Source organism: Oryzias latipes, chromosome 9, assembly GCF_053564925.1.
Source record: "Oryzias latipes strain Hd-rR chromosome 9, Olatipes_Hd-rR_3.1".
NCBI lineage: Eukaryota > Metazoa > Chordata > Actinopteri > Beloniformes > Adrianichthyidae > Oryzias > Oryzias latipes.
This window is the reverse complement of record NC_136245.1, coordinates 29,304,311-29,325,750: the sequence shown is the minus strand read 5'-3', so window position 1 is coordinate 29,325,750 and position 21,440 is coordinate 29,304,311. Positions and strand designations below refer to the sequence as shown.

Sequence of the window (21,440 nt, the reverse complement as noted above, 5' to 3'; positions counted from 1 at the left end):
AGAAGTCCTACCAATGGCTGGAAAGGGCTGGCCTACAGGACAGCACTGAAGCGCTCATCCTGGCAGCTCAGTAACAAGCCCTGAGCACCAGAGCGATAGAGGCTCAGATCTACCACACCAGACAAAACCCAAGGTGAAGGCTGTGCAAAGAGGCGCCTGAAACAATCCAGCACATAGCTGCAGTGTGTTAGATGCTGGCAGGTGAAGCATACATGGAGCGCCACAATCAAGTGGCTGGAATAATATACAGGAACATGTGTGCAGAATATGAACTGGAAACCCCAAGGTCAAAATGGGAAATACCTCAGAAGGTATAGAAAATGAGAGGGCAAAGATCCTGTGGGACTTCCAAATCCAGACTGATAGGATGGTAATGGCGAACCAACCAGTCATTGTAGTGGTGGATAAAGAACAGAGGAAAGCTGTTGTGGTGGATGTGGCAGTGCCAAGCGATGGGAACATCAGGAAGAAGGAACATGAGAAACTGGAGAAATACCAGAGACTCAGAGAAGAACTGGAGAAAGCCTGGAAAGTGAAGGTGACAGTGGTGCCTGTGGTAATTGGAGCACTCGGGGCAGCTGGCGGACTGGCTACAGCAGATCCCTGGAAAGACCTCAGACATCTAAGTCCAGAAAAGAACAGTGCTAGGAACAGCTAAGATACTACGCAGGACCCTCTCACCCACCCGCGGAGGGTGAGAGAGGTGGGTTTTTTTTCCCTCTCTATATATATAATTGACAATCTCTCTTTGCAAATGACACTTTTTTGTTCAGGAAAAAAATGAAAAAAATCTAATAAAAGCTTGTGAAATTGAAATGGTTAAACTTAAGTATTTACAAAGCTCTTGTTGAAACTGGAAAATACTACATTTAAAGTTTTTTCTATCAAAAAAACAGGAGGAAGCAAAACTGCCTACTGACAGAGTAAAAGTATCAGAGTTTAGACTCTTTGGGGAATATTTTATGAAACTTTGTCTTGGAAGGCTGATCTATTATAAATTAAATGTAAACTGGCCAAAACTTGTTTTGCATAATTTCCTGTGATAATGTGTATGCTGTGAATTAAATATGTTAATGGAATCTGGTTTTCTTTGTAAAAGAAACAACTAAACAGAAAAAAGAAACAATTGCACTCTTCCATGTGAACACACAAAGGGGGAGGAAACTGCCATTTGAAGCCTGGAACATTTCTGTAAAGATGATAACAACAAAAAAACAGTCACAGGTGTACCAACATGTGTGACGCAAGCCGCTATCGTACTTCATCTGTCTGCACATCATATTATATCACCAACATCACACAAAAACAAGCCTAAAATTGAAGAAAAATGTGGCAGAAAAGTAAAATTACACATATTAGTTGTCATCACTTGTCTTCTTCTCCTATACACACCAGGAAAAAAATCCCAAGAATGCTACAAAAACATATAATGATGGTAACATTTCATGTTTTTCTTTTTACTGGGCTACAGGTAAAAACTAGTCTTACAGCAGGAGTATTCATCTTCACTATACCCACATTTATGAAAGATTCTTGTGTAAAATTAAAAAAACATAATGCAACATAGAAAAGTCAATACAGAGGATGACAGTAAAGTCGTTTATTTTTCATAAATGGACAGTATAAAGAATATGCTGTAAAGCACCGATAAATTCATAGCTTGCTTAAAAAAATAAATAAACACACAAAACGCGTGGGGGAAAAAAAAAAAAAAAAAAAAAAATTTTCCGGGAGAAAACTTTCGCTACTGAGACTACACCTGCTTTTTCCTTTCAAACCAGCTGTGCTGCTGCTTTCAAAGAAAACACCAAGTCATGAGAGAAAAAAAGAGCAGAGAAGAAAACGCAGTTTGAGGCGTCAGGATGTGTTCCAAGTGATTAATAGTGAGGCGTGACTTGGCCCTATGCAATATTTATACAGGAGGATGCTGAGTTCAGGACAGGCTGTGAGACAAAACAGTCTTGGAGCTTTTTTTTCTGTCAAAAAAAGAGGACAGAAAAAAAAAAAAACATGCTGGAATTCTCTCATATGGCTCCTTTTTCCTCTTAAACACAGTCAGGTCTAAACAGAGGAATTTAAGCTTCCATTTCAAACAAATCAGTGGCTGAAAAGAAGAAGCCATTAGAAAGACGAGCTAAAACCAATAACCCAGCAGTAAATACCAGGTTTTCTTCATTAGTTGTAAATGTAGTATGTTATGAGAGCTGCTAATCAGAAAGAAATATCAAACATTGATGCACAGACATATCAGAAAAAAGGTGGATAAAGCCTATTCCAACCTCTGAGGGTTGTTTGCATTCTGACTCAAACTGCATTTTTGTGTTTTACTTTTGGTATAAGTAGCTACATAGACAAATATACATTATGGTTAAACAATCAAAAGTAGAAAACGTATGAAGGAAAATATGTATCTATACATAACACATTTATGCATTTGCTAAGGTGGAGGTAGATAGAAAGTGTCAGAGGTAAAAAGACAAGACTGTGCTGAGCTTCAGGGGGGAAAAATGTAAATAACGTGGCTGTAAAATATAAAAATGAATGCAAAAATGTCTGTGCTAAGCCCTTGGCATACAGTACACAGGTTGAGGTGAGGAGTAAAAGTGGCAGGATGCAGCTGATATCCTTGAGTAAACCATCCAACATTCTGGATTGGAGGGTCTGGATCAGGCTTGGCCAGAGACAGGCCTCAAGACAAGCGTGTCTTTGGATTCGGATGTCCCGCTCAAACGTAGAGGACAGAGTAAGGAGGACACCGGCAGTGCTCAGAGGACGATTCCCGCACCCATGAGCCTTGACAACCTGGAGCTGAAGCTGCTGCCCAGAATGTTCTGGAAACAGGATGAAAGCAGATCAAAAAGTAGCAACCAATATGGGATGTGATATTGATAAAAAGGTGATGCTGATTATTTGCTGATTTTTTTAAAAGACAAACCCTCTTATTTATGGAAAAAAAACAAGATTGTGACTTCTTTTTTAATTTGAACACAAACTACTTTTTCTGTTTTTATAGCATAAATATGAAAAAAATAACACCACTTACATCCAGGTCATTACCATTTAGTATTAATGGTTAGTCTTGTAAATGTATGCAATAATGTAATGCATTTGTCTTTATTACAAAAAAAACAGGGGTGTTAAAGTTTGAAATCTTGAGTTCTCAAAATTGAAAGGAAGAAACTGCTTCTGTTTGTTCACAGAATCTATATGAAAACTACACAAAATGAAACTAGTTTTATGTTTTCATAGTTTAAACACTAAGTATGCAAACAGAAAGAGAAAACTCAATTTGACAAAACACAGTTTCCACTCAAATGACAAATTTGGCATTTATTTTTTAATTTCTTTATATCTTTACTGTGTTTAAAACTCATGGTCAATAATTTATTCTACAATGAACTTTTATACATCAACAGATATCTTATGATGTACCGGTAAATGGAATACATTTATAACAGAAAACGTTTTGATTCAAGAATGTAGTTGGGAAGTTTTCTTTTCATTACAGAATTCCTGAGTAATACCTCTATCCTGTGATGACTTAAAAAGATATTAAAAAACAATAAAAAAGATAGATTTAACAAAAAACATAGATCAAGATTTCTTATAGTTACTAAGAAATTCTCCAACTCAACTCTCCAAAAAATTAGTTTGGTATACATCTTAGATTTTCACCTTATGTTTTTCAGGCCGTCACCTTCACACCGATCGGACTTGGACATGGCATCGCTCTGACACTCAGCACAGATCAGCCTTTCTCTCACAAGCTGAGCGCTCCACAGCTTTAGCTTACAAGCTGAACTCGCCTGTTTCACGCGCAGATAGACGCAGTAACTGCAGCAAAACAGCAGGAAAAAAAGGAATTACAAATTGAATGAAGCACTAATTCCTTCCACATTTGATAATTCTATCAATGTTTGGGATCAGAAATCATGGTATGAAAGCTACGTGAGATAGCATGTAAATGGATCTGCAATCAGGAGGTCAGCATGTCATTGTTGGAGATGGCTTTGGAGCTAATTTAGCTGTGTTACCGACAGTGGGGGGAAAAACACTGCAGGTCCTCCGCACATTCAGATATGCTGCCCTAGACATGACTGTCAAATTAAAAAAAAAGACTTTTTTTGTGGGCAAAATTAGCATTTAATGCACACAAATTAGTATTTTGCATGCGCAAATGAGTATTGTGTGGGCAAAATTAGTATTTTTGGGGCAAAATTTACATTTCGCGCACACAAATAGTTTTGACAAAATTAGTATTTGGTATTTGGTTAAAAGAAATTAATGTTTTTGTACTATATACATATATACATATACACATATATATATATATATATAATATATATATAATATATATATTTTTTATGTCATAAAGAGGCTGTCTCTACTCCAACACGGACTTGTGCAGAAGACAGAAACTCCAGACCAAAACAACCCACTCCTTTAATGATTGACACTTGAGTTTCCCCTCAGTGTTTCAAAACATGTTTTTAAGATTGTAATTGTACTAAACTCCACTGGAACAAAAAGACAAACAACAAATCCAGATGCGGACTCATGTCTGCCTCTTCTCCTTTCTCCCTCTCCTCTTTCTCTCTGTTCTAAAGCTAAAGTTTGCTAAAAGCTAAAGTTTGACTTGGCTTGGTACCATCTGATGGTTTAACCAACTGACTGACAAATGTGTGGATGAGATTTGTGTCTTTTGAAGAAGATCCATTCGGTCACCTGCGCTATCCCCATGTCAACACAGCTCTGTGTGCAGACTGGAAACAATTAAAGCCCAGCTTTTCTGATAGCTGTGTTCTTTGGAAAACTCTTTGAACTTCACTCCAATATTTCCTTTGTCTCGTACTGAGACAACTATTACCAACAAGAAACCCCAGTCGAAAGGTTTTTTTTAATCAAACTGTGTTTTATCTAGCTTGTGTTTGGTTGATTTTATTTAAAATATATGTATATATAGAAACTTGAGCAAAGCACAAGTGAGTGTAGAACCTAATTCAATAAAATGTTTGAATAAAAACACAATTCTTTAATTATTCTGAGAGAAGGTCATAGTGAATGTTTGAAGCATTTTTTTATCACACAAAAACTAACTGACTAACTTATATGGTTTTATAGAATTGTGCTCAAATATATATATATAATTTTGTCTATTCATGCATTTCTATAAAATGAGAAATGTGCAAGTAATCAGTGTTAGTCCTCTTTTTCCAACCAAATTCTCGAAATCATCAGTTTAAACTGGCGCTCACTGCTTCGAATAGCTGACGTACTCATAGATCTGCTGTTCTTTATTCAAACAAAAATATCTGATGTCAGTTTCACTCAGTTTCAATAAGATGGGGGCCTTCAGAACACCAGCCAACATTTTATTCCCTTCATTTTCCAGCTCTGAAAAACAACCACAATCATGGATAATACTAGTTTCTCTATTATTGGATCATAGTTGGCTTATTCGTAAAGGTCAGTGTATGATGTAGAGACGTAGCACTCGAGTTCATGTTACATAGACAGAGTAATTTCAAGGCTGAGATTTCCCTGACAGCCTTGGCTTTGGTCTGCGTTTGCTAATCTTCACATAAAGCTCGCCTTACGGTGACCTTTCAGCTGCGAGAGCAGAAACTGATATCAAACCAGCATTAAATAATAAATGTAACGTACAATTGTGTTAAAATGACACTATTCTGAAATATTTAAAAAATGATTTACTTGCAAAAACATTTTAGTTTTTGGGACATTTTAAGTGAAAAAAGATGTTTTAAGTTTTTCCCCGAAGGTCTTTAGAAAATAAATTATTCAGGCCTTTTACAGACTCAGTTTAGTACGACGGAGTATTAGGGCCACCAAAAAAAAAAAAAATTAGAGCCACCAAAAAAAAAAAAAAAGTAAAATTACGAGATTTTATCTCGTAAATTTAGGAGATAAAAACTCGTAAATTTAGGAGATAAAAACTCGTAAATTTAGGAGAAAAAAAGTCGTAATTTTAGGAGATTACAGTGGAAGTTAGCATGCAGAGCAGCAGGTGAACGCCGTGCAGCAGCAGAGCAGACCGACTAAACTTTGTTGAACAGGTGAGCTGAATGTTTATTGATAACGTTCCAAATGTCTGGAAGGTCATTTGTTTGATTTACAATTCATTAAAGTTTTATTTATTGATGGTTGGTTTGCAGGATCTCTGCAGCCCGATGAAGCCGTCGTCGGTGTCCCTGCAGCTGTTCGCTTGAATCCTTTCTTCACCAAAGACAAGACTCTACGTCTGTGTGACGCTTCCGTCACACAAAAGGAGGAGCACTTTTTTTGGCATTTTCAACGTTCCAAAGCTAATATAAAACACTATTTTCATTCCTCTTTATTGTTTTATGCTGAAACGGGACATTTCATCTGCAGGAGGGGGCGTTTGTAACACTGTTTACTTCCGCATTGGTGTTGGGATGACAGGTTCATGACGTAATGAGACAAATGAACTTCAGAAAATGTGAATGAAAAGGAGAATAAAGGCTGCAGCGATTGTCTACACCCAAACGTGTCTCTGAGCTCCTTATTTTACATATTAAACTCCGCTTTACTGACACTGAACCCCGGAAAGACTGCTACACGGAAAATAATCTGATTTTGAGTCGCCAAAAGGTTCAGAATCTCTTTGTTTTAAACCTATAATAATCCGGAAATGAAGCTTCACAAAAGGCTCCACATACTTCATCTTCAAGCTAGGTTCCGATAAACGGACAACTTCGGTGTTTTTTCCTTAATCTACGACTTTTTTCTCGTAAATTTATGAGATTTTAAGTCGTAAATGTATGAGATAAAAAGTCGTAAATTTACGAGTTTTTATCTCCTAAATTTACGAGATAAAATCTCGTAATTTTACTTTTTTTTTTTTTTGGTGGCTCTAATTTTTTTTTTTTTGGTGGCCCTAATACTCCGTCGTAGTTTAGATTAGGGGTGTATGAAGAAATATATTATTTCAAATATTGTAATTTTACTTGGTAAAACTTGTCCAAATTCCAAATGTTACCAAAACATTTTTTGATTAATTCCTCATAATCAAAAATTAAGTTTAGCGACTTATGTTCCACTGAAACCCCTGACGACTAGTTGGCAGCGCACCTCATCAAGGCCTCTTTCAGCACCTCTGCACCAAAGCAATAGTAAGGAGAACCGTGATGTGGTAGATGTTCACTCATTTGTCTTGTGGTTTTTGTTATCACTGACTGCATTAAAGAACTGGACCGAGTGTCCATAGACATGGATGGTGACTTACACAAATTCTTAAAAATGAGATAATTGAAAACATGATTTCAAAATCTGAAATTCATCCATCCATCCATCCATCCATCCATCCATCTTCTGCTCATCCAGGACCGGGTCGGAAAGCAGTCTAAGCAAAACTACCCAGACTTCCCTCTCCTTGGCCCATCCCCCAGCTCCTCTGAGGAAGGGCCCTTGAGACGTTCCTAGGCCAGCCAAGAGACACAGTCTCTTCAGTGTGTCCTGGGTCTCCCCTGGGGCCTCCACCCAGTGTGATATGCCCGGAACGTCTCCCCAGGGAGGCGTCCAGGAGGCATCCGGACTTGGTGCCCGAGCACCTCAACTGGCTCCTCTCGATGTGAAGAGGTTCTCCTCCGAGCTCTCCGCAGGTGAATGAGCTTCTCACCCTATCTCTGGGGCGCCCAGCCACCCTACGGAGAAAGCTTATTTCAGCCGCTTGCATTCAGGACCTCGTTCTTTCGGTCATGACCATAGGAGAGTTTTGGAATCAACCAGTAAATTGAGAGCTTTGCTTTCTGGCTCAGCTCTCTCTTCACCCAAACAGACCGGTACAGCGACCATATAAGGGCAGATGCTGCACCAATCCACTTATCGATCTCACGCTCCGATCTTGCCTCATTCATGAACAAGACCCCAAGATATTTAAACTCCTCCACCTGGAGCATTCCCCCACCCAGAGAGGATGAACTACCTGAAATCAATGAGTCGATTCATTGAGTGTCTTCCACCACGTTCAGCCATATTTTTGGTCTTTTCCTCATTTACCTCACATATTTCTGACGTCTCCAGTCTTTTCTCCTTGCTAATCATTTGCTGTTTGTTGATGAAGGAAGGATTAACTGTCACTCAAAGCAGGTTGGTGGCGTGTGGTCTGCTGTGAAGGGCTTACCTGGCCTTCTCCTCCTTGATCATCATATGTGGTCGTCTCCAAGGGTCCTTGAAGTTCCTCTTGAAAGAATCAGGCAGGATCTTTGCCACCTCTGGTTTAAATGTAGAATAAAGTGAATGCAAAAGGAAACATTTTTGTTTTTACACATCCATGTTGTTTCTTTTTTTTTCTCTGCAGCTCTTTCTTCTCAGTGTTTCTGACTGACAGAATCAGACATTTCCAGAATAGTAGCAGAGTTGACAACAGTGATGCATGGTTGTTTTTGGACACATTCCACCTGGAAAATTGTGTGTAATCTGTTTTACTAGCTAGAAGGCTTTTATATATGTTAACAGCATGACTGAGGGTGTTGAATGAACGTAACTGCAGTTGAGATTTCACAACAGATGTGTTCCCTCTTGAATCTAGAACCTCATGAGAACAAACCAAATTCAGAGAGTTCAGACTACAAGGACACAGCTGAAGACATACATGCTCAGGTGCGCAGAAGAGGTCAGACATTTACCTTTAGCGGCGCTGCATACGGCAGCATTTCCATAGCAACCTCTTCTCTGTCTGAGGTCAGGGCATGGCGCACCTCCATTCCTGGGGGGGACAGAGACTTGACGACTCCTCTCTGTGCTGCCAACTCCACACTTGGATGTGCACAAGGACCACGCACCCCAGGAACCCACCACACAGTCAATGGCTACTGGGAGAAGCAGGAAGACAAATATGAGCTACAACTTTTTTTCTCATTTAAATGGCAGCAAATTGATATCAAATATTTCTATAAATGTACAAAAGACTGCTTTTATTATTTTAACATATTATTTCCTGTAGACAGTACAGGTAAAATATTTCTTAGTGGACTACGAAGGCAATGAAGAAAAAAGTTGTAAACGTATTTTTTTCTTTTTGTGTGACATTATTTTTTACTAAAATTTGAGGGTTTGGACTATTGTCTATATGTGGTGTTATCTCCACGAGGGCGCCCAAGCCTGGGTCTCATTGTGCCTGTCCTAAGCCCGGATAAATACAGAGGGCTGTGTCAGGAAGGGAATCTGACGTAAAAAAAAAAAGTCTTTGTCAAACTAAATATGCGAATTGAGACCAGCCATATTGTCCGGCCTACAGAGAGGAAAAGACAGGAAGCAGAGCTGGAGGCAGCAGAGTTGAAGATGCTGAGAATGACCAGGATGGATAGGATCAGGAATGAGTACATCAGAGGGACAGCACATGTCAGAGGTTTTTGAGATAAAGTCAGAGAGGCCAGACTGAGATGGTTGGGACATGTCCAGAGGGGAGACAGTGAATATATTAGTAGAAGGATGCTGAGTCTAGAGCTGCCAGGCAGGAGGGTCTATAGGAAAACCAAATACGATGACCATGGATGCAGGGATCGAAAACATGAAGGTAGCTGGTATAAGACTATTCTAATCCAGATGGCAGAAGTTTGAAAGCTGATTGGGCATTTTTCTTTGCAGCCATTTTTCACTATCCTAAGAACTGAAGCTGTCTAAAAAGCTTCAGTACCAGATCAAATGTAAGTTTAATTGTGGTTCCTCTCTGAGCCTCAGAGGCATTTCCAAACCAGGAAATACAGTTCATTGTTTTAATACTGAGCAAAATGTTAAAAGCATTTTGTCAGCGTCACTTGAAAACAGCTGCTCCTTCACACAAAATGTTGCAGGAAATTGAGCTCATTTACAGCAAATGCTTTAAATGTATTTTGTGCCTTCCTGACAACTGAATAGTTTAAAGCCTCATAACTGATTAATCTTATACACGAATAAAGGTCTCCCCCTTAACCCTTGTGCCATCTTAGATGACTCCACCCTTACATTGACGTGTTATTACTACCATGACAAAGGTGGATAAAGGTGGAAAGATTTCATGTAATCCATGGACACCAGTGAAGATCACAAATCATTGAAGAAAAAAAGTTTAGCGCACTGTCTAGTGGGTCTAGATGACCCAACTTTTTATGTTAAAATGGGATAGGATAGCACAAGGGTTAAAGATGCACCATCTTTTGATCTATTTGCAAAGTTGTTCCAGTGGTCTTTTAATCATGATTGTGCCAATTTTAGCCCAAATCAAAAAATCAGTTTCGTTTTTTAGGACATAATTTCTGCAGAGCAGCAGTACTTCATTAGAAATTCACCAATGAGTTGTGAACAGGACTGTTGACGCAGATCAACCCCTCGCCCTTTCCCTTCCTGTTGCTGAGAGCTCTCTGTTTACAAGCTCCCCTTTTAGCTTACAGTCCCCCATACACCATTACATTGGCAGTGGAACAAAAATGGTGAGCAATATTACAGCTATCCAGCCGTACATGGATCTAGTCGTCTACAGGTGGAAACATCAGAATGGAGTGGAGCAGGGAGTTTGTGGCGTGCCTGTCTGCTTTATGACACAATCTTTTTGTTTGCACCTGATTCACAACAATTTGAGTAAAGAAATACAGAGAAATTTAGTTTTAACCTTAATTTTCTTTATAAATGTTAAAAACACAAATTTCACAGGAGGGGGTCTTTAATCTTTGAAAGAACAATCAGCTGTTATCCTTTTTGCTGGTTTACAACCCAAAAAAGGTAATATTTTTTTTACATCAGATAATAGAAATTCCACATAAATTAACTCTGTCTCAGTCAGAAGATAGTTTTTTTTGTTTGTTGAAGATTTACTTCTTTCAAGTGTAACTCATGGTGAAGTGGACTCAGGTAGGCCGGCTTCTCCAAGGAAACCTGTCATTATAACCCCTGTCAGATCAGCTAAGAACCAGACACAGGAAGTCTGCAGGGCAGGTCATATGTGTGGGGTCCATTTACACAGAGGCTAACTCTGCATCCTGCCCCCCACCCCCAACCCAGACATGCACACCCATGAACTCAGCATGCCATATAAATGGCAACAACAACAGCCATCAGACTCCTTGTGTAGTAGGCTGATTTAGCTAATTACACCAAGCTAAGAGGAAGTTGCATTAGATTGCTCCAATGATCAAAGCCAAGCAATCAAGCCCTATCAAGCTCAGATATTTAATACCGGCAGACTTTTGGTAGCCTTGTTTTGGGGAGGAAATGCACAGATCAACAAGGCATGTGCTCAAAAAATACAAAGAGGTATCACCAAAATTTAACTTTACAGTTTCCTATTTAGTCCATTTGAGTCCATGTAGACGCGACAAAAAGTTCAAGTCAGTGAGAGCAGGTGCATGTAGGTTGAAGCCCATAATTGCAGAGAAGTCCTGAAACATAACAGGATGTATGTTATCTAATCCGCCTTATTCTATTATCCTAGTATTCAACAATCAGCACAAAGCTGTGGCTGAATGATGGTGTGTGCGAACAGGGGCGAGAGGGCTTTTAAGGAGCCGCCTGTTCGGTTAATTCCCATGGTCCTGCCGGGGCGGAGGGGGGGCGGAGGGGGCTGTCTCAGTGACACAGCCCATCCACAAAGCCACTGTGGAATCTCTGGATTCCTGCACATTAGTGCTGCCCACCTGACACATGCCTTTCCCAGATCACCATGCAAGCTCACACACTCATGAAAAACCATTTAACCTCACACACTCATTCTTATCCAAAGTAAAACATTATCTGGTAACATTTTGTCCAGAAAAACAATGTGGTCAGACACCAGAGTCTTTATCACCTCCTCCAACCTTAATGATACAGTTTTTCTCAGTCCAACACAAACACAAGTAAGCAGAGCACTTGAGTCTGCAGAGGGTGTCCAGTGAAATCAGGGTTGGGTACTTCCCGCACCCAAGGGGCAACAGTGCTACGATTCATGCGGAAGCAGAACTAAGGACCAGTCTGCAAGTCTCTGCCTGTTCACTCCAAGCCCCCAGAGTTCAGAGGGGAAATGACTAAACCGTGGTGGTCCCCGGGCTCTGCTTCTGTTACCACCGAAGGGGATCTCCCGCCACCCACACCATCACCCTGCTGACAGCCTGACCCACACTGCTGTCATTCTGCCCTGATGGCATTGTTGGCGAGAATGTCCTCCGTAGGAGAACCAGCAACCACCTTTGACCTCTGACCCCAAAACAAGAACCAAATGCTGTTTAGAAGCATCTGTAGATTTTAGAGTTTGATCACCAAAAACCTGACCATGGTGATAAATAATTGTTTGAGGACACTAGAAAATGTGCAAATTTTACAACTTTTTCAGCACAGATGAAAACAAATTTTAAAACTGTACAAGTAGAAAAGATTAAAGAAAAACAAGTTTTTAGAAACTTTGAAAGATTTTAAAAAAAAAACAACTTCTCACTCCCCTGCAGATAAAAAAAAATGTAAACATTTCATAAATCTCTGACTTTAGTCATGATTTTAGTTCTGCTTATGGAGAAATCTAAATGCAGGAGTTGTAGTTCACAAATGAATTAATTACATAATTACATTTTTACTCTTTGACATTCACATTTGAAGCTTCAAACACCTGATTTTTTAGGACTTTTCACTTCTGCTCCTGTGGACCCATTATTGGGTTCTAGGATAAAACCCCAATTTGCTTTATCTTCCTTTAACACTTTGGTCTCCCCATCTGTCTCCTTGTTTTAGACATTTTCTTTCTTTCTTTTCAGTCTGCATCCACCCCCACTTCTTCTCAAAGGAAATGCAATTGGCTTCAAAGCTGGAGGTCCACTCCACCCATATACCACTCCGGTTTCTTAATTTCCTTTGTAGAAAAACCAACGCAGAAGTCAAGCATGAAAGACAGTAAGTTTCAACAAAGAATCCAGAGGACAAATGTTTACTGATACGCTGAAAAGAAGAGCCACTAATGTTTACTATTGAATCAAATCTTTTTGCATCGCTTGACCTCATGACACAAACCAGAACATCAGCAGACATCTGAACTGACAGAAAACACAAACAATGAGCGTAGATAGACCAGTTTGAACAAATTTGTTATCCTATTCTTGCAAAATCTCTTTTTCAGTGTGAGTTAATAAATAAATTCCATTTCACATAACCTTGACTGCAGTATAATGTTAATGCATGTACATAATTGAGTACAGAGGAAAAGGGTTAAGGACCCACTCCATTGAAAATTATGTTTCTGGGGTTTATAACATGTTTTTATGGCATCTTTCTCATGATGGAGGACGTATATATATACAGAGAGAGAGAGAGAGAGAGAGAGAGAGAGAGAGAGAGAGAGAGAGAGAGAGAGAGAGAAAATGAAGTTTAAAATTGCCATATGAGTATTTCTTTATTCAAACTAATTGTGTAGCCAAAAATGCTGATGGAAGAAGCTTGTAGTTGTGACGTAGAAGCTACAATCGCCAGGCCACAAGCTTCCCACTCCGCTCCATTCCGATGCATCCACTTGCAAACACATAGATCCGTGAACGTCTTGGTTTTTCACTTGTCTGAGCTGCCATCTGGTACAAAGACGTACGGCTGGATAGCTCAGATATTGCTCTCCAATTTTCTTTGCACTGGTATTGTGAGGTGGGTTTCGAGGGGCTCTAAGCTAATGGGAGAGCACATAAACAGAAGGATGTCAGGAAGCAGGGGCAGGCTTACTCCAAGCCAACTCAGAAGTAAATTTCTAATGAACTACTGCCGCTCTGCAGAAACTATGTCATAAAAAGAGATACAGCTTTATTGATTTTGGCTAAAAACAGCATAATCATAATTAAAAGACCACTGGGAACGCTTTGAAAAAAGATGATCAGAGTGGGACTAAAAGTAAAACCTTTTTGAGGATCTTGGTCATTTACCAAAATAAAACAAAAACAAACATTCTGGCAGTTCTTTAAACATATTTTCCATTACTGTAAACAAAGACTTGAGCAAATGGGTATGTTTATGCCTGAAGTCAGTAATGGTTCCGATTCTTGTGTATAACTTGCCGAAAAATTAAAGTTTGCACATTGTTGCTGGCCTCAGTGCAGATGCCAGATGACCCTTCCATATTCAACAGTCTTGAATATTTATTTGAAACCATTTTAACAAATTTGCTTAAAGTAATGTGAACTCTGTGGTTTTCTACATTCTCAACATGAAATATGTTTAGCTGTTGATTAACTTCTAAGGAATTTTTTTGATTGGACGTTAATTCGTCACTGTTTTTCTTTGGTCGTCTTCAGGCTAATGTCCAACTCATTTCTCGTTTCCTGTTTGTTTTAGTTTGAGTGTGCAGCCGCCGAGTCAGTTTGTGTTTGCCGCTGGAACTGTTTGGATCTGTAAAGGTTAGTTATATTGGAACCCAACAAACACACCATTGCCACATTTTCTGATCAATACGAGGCCAGAAGTTAAACATGTGTGAACAACAGCTGGCATGTTTCTCTTCAAATGCAGAGTATGTGGGAGAGAAAGAGGGAGTGAACTTTGGCGGGAGGAAGCAGACGTGCAATTATAATGTACAAAGCCCCCAAGGACGGGGAGAGAAGGAGAGATGCTTAATTTTGTAGGAAAGAGTTGATCGCTTGATTAAACTCATTTCTGAGGAAAAGACAAGTATTTACTTCCTGTCAGATTGAGAACCACCAGGCACCACAACAGAGAAGCTGCCCAGTTTGATGCTTAGCATTTAAAAAAGAACAAGAACTTACTTTGATTTCCAACTGGCTGTAAGTCAACAGGCTTAGAAAATTATTTTCTCTTTTTTTGTTTTCTTTGGAAGCTAAACATCAAACTTTTTCTGTTTGAGATTCCTGTTGACACTAACCTTCTGCCCTGTCAGTCTCTGCTCTGAACAGAGGAGTTTCCTGTCGGATAAAAGACAGCTTGGACAACCCTCAGGACTTTAGCAGCAGACCTGCATCCTTAAACCAACTTTCCCTGATACGTCTGTTTGTCCTGAACCTTTTACTGGATGGCATCAACTGGCATGTCTGACGTTTGATAATTTATCATTTACTTCATGGATGTAGATATCTAGCAGTTAAAAACATTTCAGAGCAAGAAAATTGTGAATCTGAAAAATGACCTTTTCTGAGATATTTGACGTTAAAGATTCTGAAAATTATTGTGCGATAACTTCTTTTTACATGCACTCGTTAAAAAAAAAAATGACCATCTCTCACAGATTTAGCTGTTCGAGTATATATAGTCGCACATGAAATTTTCTAAAGTATCAGTTAAAAGGGTGATTATCCTAAAGATGGTTAATATTCCTTAAATACCCTTTCAGAAAAGTTTTAAATACCACTCCAATTGTCTTTTGAATGATTGTAAATGCATTCCCAGTAGTCTTTTAATTATAATTTGGCTGTTTTGTGCCAAAATTTTCTAGGACATAGAGCAGCAGTGGTTCATGAGAAATTTACCTCTGAGTTTTGGGCAGGAAGGACTGTTGGCGTGGAGTGAGCCTTACCTCATTTCCCATCATTCCTTTGTCTACACACTCCCCCACACACCTCCAAACCTAACATTACCGATGCAACAAAAATGGTGAGCAACAGCTATCCAGTTATTTTGATCCAGATTCCAGCTCAGACGAGGAAAACAAAGGCGTACATGGATCAATTTGTCTACAAGTGGATGCATCGGAATTGAGCAGAGCATGGAGCTTGTGCCAGTGTAGAACCTACATCACAAGCATTTTCAAACAGTATTTTTGCGACTTCTTCTGATTCCCAAAGATTTGAAAAAACAAAGTTTTGATCTTAATTTTCTTTATATTATGTCCTCCCTCGTGATAAAAATGCCATAAGAACATGTTAAAAAAAAATCAAAAACTTAATTTTCATTGGAGTGGGTCTTTAAATTGATTGTTTTGAAAGTCTAAAGATTATTTTAAACCTTCAATAAGAGTTTATCTGAGTTTTTTTTTTTAGTTTCTTTCATACAAACACCTTTTTAAAGAGCAGATCTGGTGAGTCTGGTTGCTTTACTTTACTTTGAGTCTGTATTTATTCTTTCAAACACTCCAGAGCTGTGTTCACACATTTACAGCCCCACAGGAGCAATAAAAACTGTCATATAATTAAAACCTAACAACTGTTTCTTATCAAACACTTCATATTCGCTGGACGTTCCTCCTAAATACTTTAATGACACGTCCTCTCCAGAGGCCGATATCAGTGGAGAGTTGTGCTTCCGTCTGGTTGGGTTCACAGTTTTCCAGAGTTGGAGTCTTTCCTCTGATGTCAACTGTTTGTTCAGCTACAGCTGACATGAGTTAATTACAGTGACAGACAGAACACAAACAAACTACTTGATGCGTCGTCCTACTGCTGATTCACAATCAGATCAAGCAAAGAGCAGATGATAAAATATCAGGGTGCTTTGATGTGACGGATCCAGCCTGTGTTTATACTGTAAAGTGCTGGGGTTGCTCAGGACGTGGGCATGTTTGCCTTTGCAGCATCACTCATTACTCACTGTTCCATTCAAAGTCTGAAGGCCACAGTTGAGTTGGTTCAGTCCATACTGACTCACCATATTTCAACTGAATAACTCTACAGGCCTTTTTGGCCCCAAAGAGGCCACCTGCATGACACCTTCAGGTGGCTGCTTTTGTCAGAACGAGCTGTCAAAGGGGAGCACATGGGGGCTGTGACCTCTGATGAACCATGAGGGTGTTAGACTCTAACCTATAAGTGGCAGCTGTGTTGGTTCTGTCAACGCCATTTTCAGAAGCTGGGGTCTTAATTCTTTTTTTTTTCCTTTCTTTTTTTGCATGCCTCTTCTTATTATCGCACCTAGCAAATGATGCATTAAAATGTTTTTAGTTATAAGTCTCTCTGCTGCAAGATGACTACACTTATTTTACCCAAAATCTCTAAAATACCATTTTTTAAATAAATGAAGACTAATAAATTAACACTGTTTTCTTATTTTTTATTTGGGTTTTTGCTTGTATATAACACATTAGTCTATACTTTAGATTACACCCATTTCTGTTCATTTTACCTCGTAACTATTCGTATCATATTTGATACTCACATTTCTGAGACCCCCACCTCATTAACATGATCCAAACTTTCCTGAAAAGCCAAAATATAATCACTGATACGTTCTATATCTCATTTAAAAAAAGGATATTGCAAATAGTTTTATGGACTTCATCACATGGTTTAAAAAACATTTTAATTTCCCTAAAAAAGTAAAAGATTTTGTCAGTTCTTTAATACAGTGGGCTTTAAAGGATTAAACCTCACAGTTGGGACATAGTAATACCAAAAGATGTCTCTAATACATTTTTAATAAATTTCAATTTTTACTACACCTTCAAAGGCTTTTCTTATTAATGTGCGAATTAACCCCTGTTGATGCAAATATGCATCAAACCTCTTTCAAACCAAACTTACCGGTATCTTAACTTAGCATCTGCATAAAACAAAACACAGGTGATTACTTTTTTTCATTATTATTAGAAATCAATTCAGGCATCAAGGGTTTAAAAACATCACCAAAACATTATGGATCCTTGTAAATATCTGCAAACATGATTTTGTTTTTAAAGTTGATCACCAAATTTTCCACAAACTTTATGCTAAACATGGATGTAAAAATTTTGTGGCTATTTTTTAAGAGCAGGACTTAAGCCTGGAGGAGGTAGTCTGTTTACATGACAGCACAGAGACAGGACTCCAACAAATGTTGGCTATAAATGTGCTAAATAGAGGTGTTACTGCACTTTAAGAGCTCGTTGGCCCTGTGGGGGCTTGTTCTTCTGCACTTAAGACTTCTTAGACTGAAGGTGCCTTCTCACTGATTATCACTGTGAGATGCCTCATAGAAACAGTCTCAATCGTATGGAGAGAAATTAGACTCAGCTCAGTGCTTTTCTGTAACACGGCAAGCTCTACCTTAACTTTTACCATTTTTGGCCCTCTTTTGTCGAGAACCCTGTTCCCTTATTTGTCCATATGGAGCAGCATGACACAGCAAAGAGTTTCCAAAACTCTCTTTTCCATTCTCTCACAGTTTAGCTCCCTTGTGGTGTCCAACAATGGCCAGGCTGTGTAATTTCAAGCTATGATGTGAAAGCCAAGGGTCAACATTGCACATTTCTGAACACAACTTATTTTAAAGGACTGGCAGCAACAACAAGAGATGCTTCTGTAAGTTACTGGGAAAGCCACCTATTGGTTCCCAAAACCAAAAACCAAACAACTACAGATAAGTGCAGTATGTCCCACTTTGTCACATCAGCGCCAACCAGCCCTGGCCTGGAGAAGTCATCCAGCTAAACAAAACTGGAGTTTCTCCAAACTCAAACTGGAAACGTTCATGTGTAATGTCAAACAGGCCAATTGGTTGAACATCCTCACCAGATATTTGGCACACGCCCCGGTAGTCCTCGCAGCAGTCGCCGGTCTTCTGACAGTAGGTGTCACAGTAGCACACGGTTTTCCTCCTGCTAGACTCATAACAGTCGTTGTTTCGGCCGCTGCAGCAATTTGGGCTCATCCTCTCCCTGCAGCCCGCCTCCGCCACTGGGAAAAACTCAGCGCAGAAAAACGCCAAATATCCACACACCACGAAACCAAAGTGCACAGAGCTCCATCCACGCGTTTCCATGTTGAAGTTTCTCTGGAACCACTTGCTGCACGCGCTGTGAGGTTTAGCTCGACAAAGACAAAAAAAACTTATGTCAAGGTAAGTGTGACACTTTCGTTTTAAAATTCAAGTGCACCATCGCTGTGGAACTCCTGCTGACGCACACGACTGATGCGTAAAGTGGAGTCCCTTACGCAACAGCTCCATTTGTCTGTGGGACGCCGCCCCTTCACAGCTACAGCTGCTTGAGCCATTCAAAACTAGCCTCTCTTTTCTAAGGAAACCAGCGTTACTTTTGATTTTATCAAAATACGCAAAGAACACGTGGACAGGTGATAAATCAGATCAATTGAAGTCCCAATCACTAATAAATTCAGCACCGCGGACAGCGGCTCACAGTCCGATTTTGAGACGACTTTAAAGAAGAAAATACAATTTTGTCTAAGTGACAGGATTGTTAAGTTGTTGTAAAAAAATAAGGAGCAATTCCACTGAAATAATATATGAAAAAATATCATATTTTGTCGTTTGGGTGAGTTTTTCCTTTCCGAGAAGGAGGGTATAAGGGGCAGGGATTCCCTAGCTCAGTCTGTTTAGTTTACTTTAGTTTAGTTTAGTTTAGCCATTACCAATTTAATTCTATGACTTCATTCTTTATGATTTCATGTTTTATGTAGTTACCGGTATGACGCCAATTGAGACGACTATGGCTGTAATATTGGGGCTATATAAATAAAATAGAATTAAAATTGAAACTTCCATTAAGGCAAAAAAATTTTTTAAATAACTTATCTCAAATTTTATGGCACACATTTCTACAAAAAAAATATCTGAAAAAAATCGGAACTGTATTTCTTCCACCAAAACTTTATTTAAACACAATAGATAACATGTTTTTAACTTTGAACAGCTTTTAGAGAAAGTAGACAACAAATTAAAATGCTTGAATTTGGCAAAAACGCAGCAGATGAAACATCAGATTTTTCCGTTTTTTAGCCACATTTTTGGAATATAAAGCAAGGAAAAGATTTTTCTTTCAACAGTGAACGCGTACCTGTGTGGTTTTCTTTCTAATAATCATCTGGTGTTCTACTTTCAGCTAGGATAAGAGAAGGACGAGGTGATGATGTCCAGCTGAAGGAAGTTGGTGATCGCTTTGATATTCTTCATAAAGCCCCTTTGTACAAATATGAAGAAGGACTGGGCATCTGTCATCAACAAGAAATGTGCGTGCGTGTGCGCGTGTCATCTTTGGAGGAGAGGAGAGCCTCTCTGCTGTTTGACCCACGTCTCCCTCTAGTGTACGAGACCCGCATTGCGTCCGGTACAGTCCGTGACTTCATTTAGTCAAAACACATCACACTATTTGGTCACTCGAAGACACTGAGGGTGAATGTTTTTTGCTTTTCCAACATTAGATTAGTAAAAACGTTCTATTGAGAAAATGTTCTGAATTGATCACAACAACCTCACAGAGCAGAAGCGCACAAACTTGTTCTTGCAAAAAAAAATAAAAAATAATTGAGTGTGAAAAAGTTATGTCTTATAAGCAAAGTACATGACTGTTGTTCAAAATGAAGCTTACATGATCCTTATGTACTTTGATAAAACGAGAGCACAGTGTGCACAGCCGGTAATGAAACCACTGTCACTACTTCAGAGAGCTTTAAACATTAGAATGAAGGAAAATGAACAGTCAAAACAGCATTGTCAAACACCCTGGAAGCAATGCCAAGTATCCTCACAGCATTTAAAGTTTTGGAGTTTCACCAGCCATGTGTGAGAATCACGCCAGCTCATGTTTCTCTCCAATGGCTACATGTTCATTTTAGAGTCAATTTGTTTTTAAAGATTAGAGTGGTCTCACCCCACCTCATCTTGCTGAGCATCTCTTTCCCTACACTCCAGCCTGGCGTCTCAGGTCAGCTGATCAGCTTCTTCTTGAGGTACCCAGGTCTGACAGGAAGTGCAGGGGTGAACGAGCTTTTTAAAGCATCTTCACGGTCAGTTTTAAAACTCGACTTAAGACTCATTTTTATAGCTTAGCATTTGGTTAAACATGTAATTTTACATTTTTATTGTTTTTTTTTTACCTTCAAGTTTTTATTATTTTTTAATGTCTATATTCACTTATTTATTAAACTTGTTTTTAACAGGTTTTTATTATGTTTAGTTTTAATGCACAGCACATAGTTTCAATTTTTTGTTGTGTTAAAGCGCTTTTATAGATAAGATGATGATGATTTTCAATATTAAAACATGTGTTCAGTGACCTGAGAAGAAGCATGTCACACGCAAAAAGGTTTAATTTAATTTAATTTAATTTTCTTTTGAGAAGGACCTGACCACAAAATGCAAGACAAAATGCAATGACAGATTGCTGAGGAGGATTTTACTCACCTTGGAGGTTTAAACTGCAGCTCTATTAACCCTAGATTGGAGCAGAAGTGCTGCAGTGAGAAGTCTGTAGTTGAAATCCTGGCTGGTTTCTCTTACGTGTGGAGTTTGCATGTTCCCCTCATGCGTGTGTGGGTTTTCTCTGGTTTCCTCCCACGGTCCAAAAACATGCTTCATAGGTTGATTGGTGCCTCTAAATTGCCCCTAGGTATGCATGTCAGTGTGTGACCTTGCAACAGACTGGTGACCTGTTCAGAGTGTTCCCCGCCTTCGTCCAGCAGTAGCTCGATTGGACCTTGTGACTCTGAGAAGGATTCAGCGGGTTTTGAGATGGATGGATGGATGGATGGATGGATGGATGGATGGATGGATGGATGGATGGATGGATGGATGGATGGATGGCGTAGAAGGCTGGGTCTTCTCAG

The 21,440-nt window shown here is 39.2% G+C and overlaps 1 protein-coding gene across 4 annotated transcripts; it reads right to left on the bottom strand.

Moving 5' to 3' along the window:
* Positions 1-1,585: 1,585 nt before the first annotated feature.
* si:dkey-178e17.3 (somatomedin-B and thrombospondin type-1 domain-containing protein) lies at positions 1,586-18,837 on the bottom strand. 4 transcript variants are annotated; one of them, XM_023958263.2, is made up of 5 exons: positions 18,390-18,837; positions 8,667-8,852; positions 8,162-8,252; positions 3,676-3,834; positions 1,586-2,831 (listed from the first exon to the last, which is right to left on the bottom strand). In XM_023958263.2, the coding sequence occupies exons 1-5, from the start codon at positions 18,637-18,639 to the stop codon at positions 2,726-2,728; spliced, it is 792 nt and encodes a 263-aa protein (XP_023814031.1). In that variant the 5' UTR covers positions 18,640-18,837; the 3' UTR covers positions 1,586-2,725. The 4 variants fall into 4 exon arrangements, with proteins under 4 accessions (XP_023814031.1, XP_078809378.1, XP_023814029.1 ...); XM_078953252.1 differs by having other exon boundaries at positions 8,667-8,849; XM_023958261.2 differs by lacking the exons at positions 1,586-2,831; positions 3,676-3,834 and adding an exon at positions 6,875-7,682.
* Positions 18,838-21,440: the final 2,603 nt, after the last annotated feature.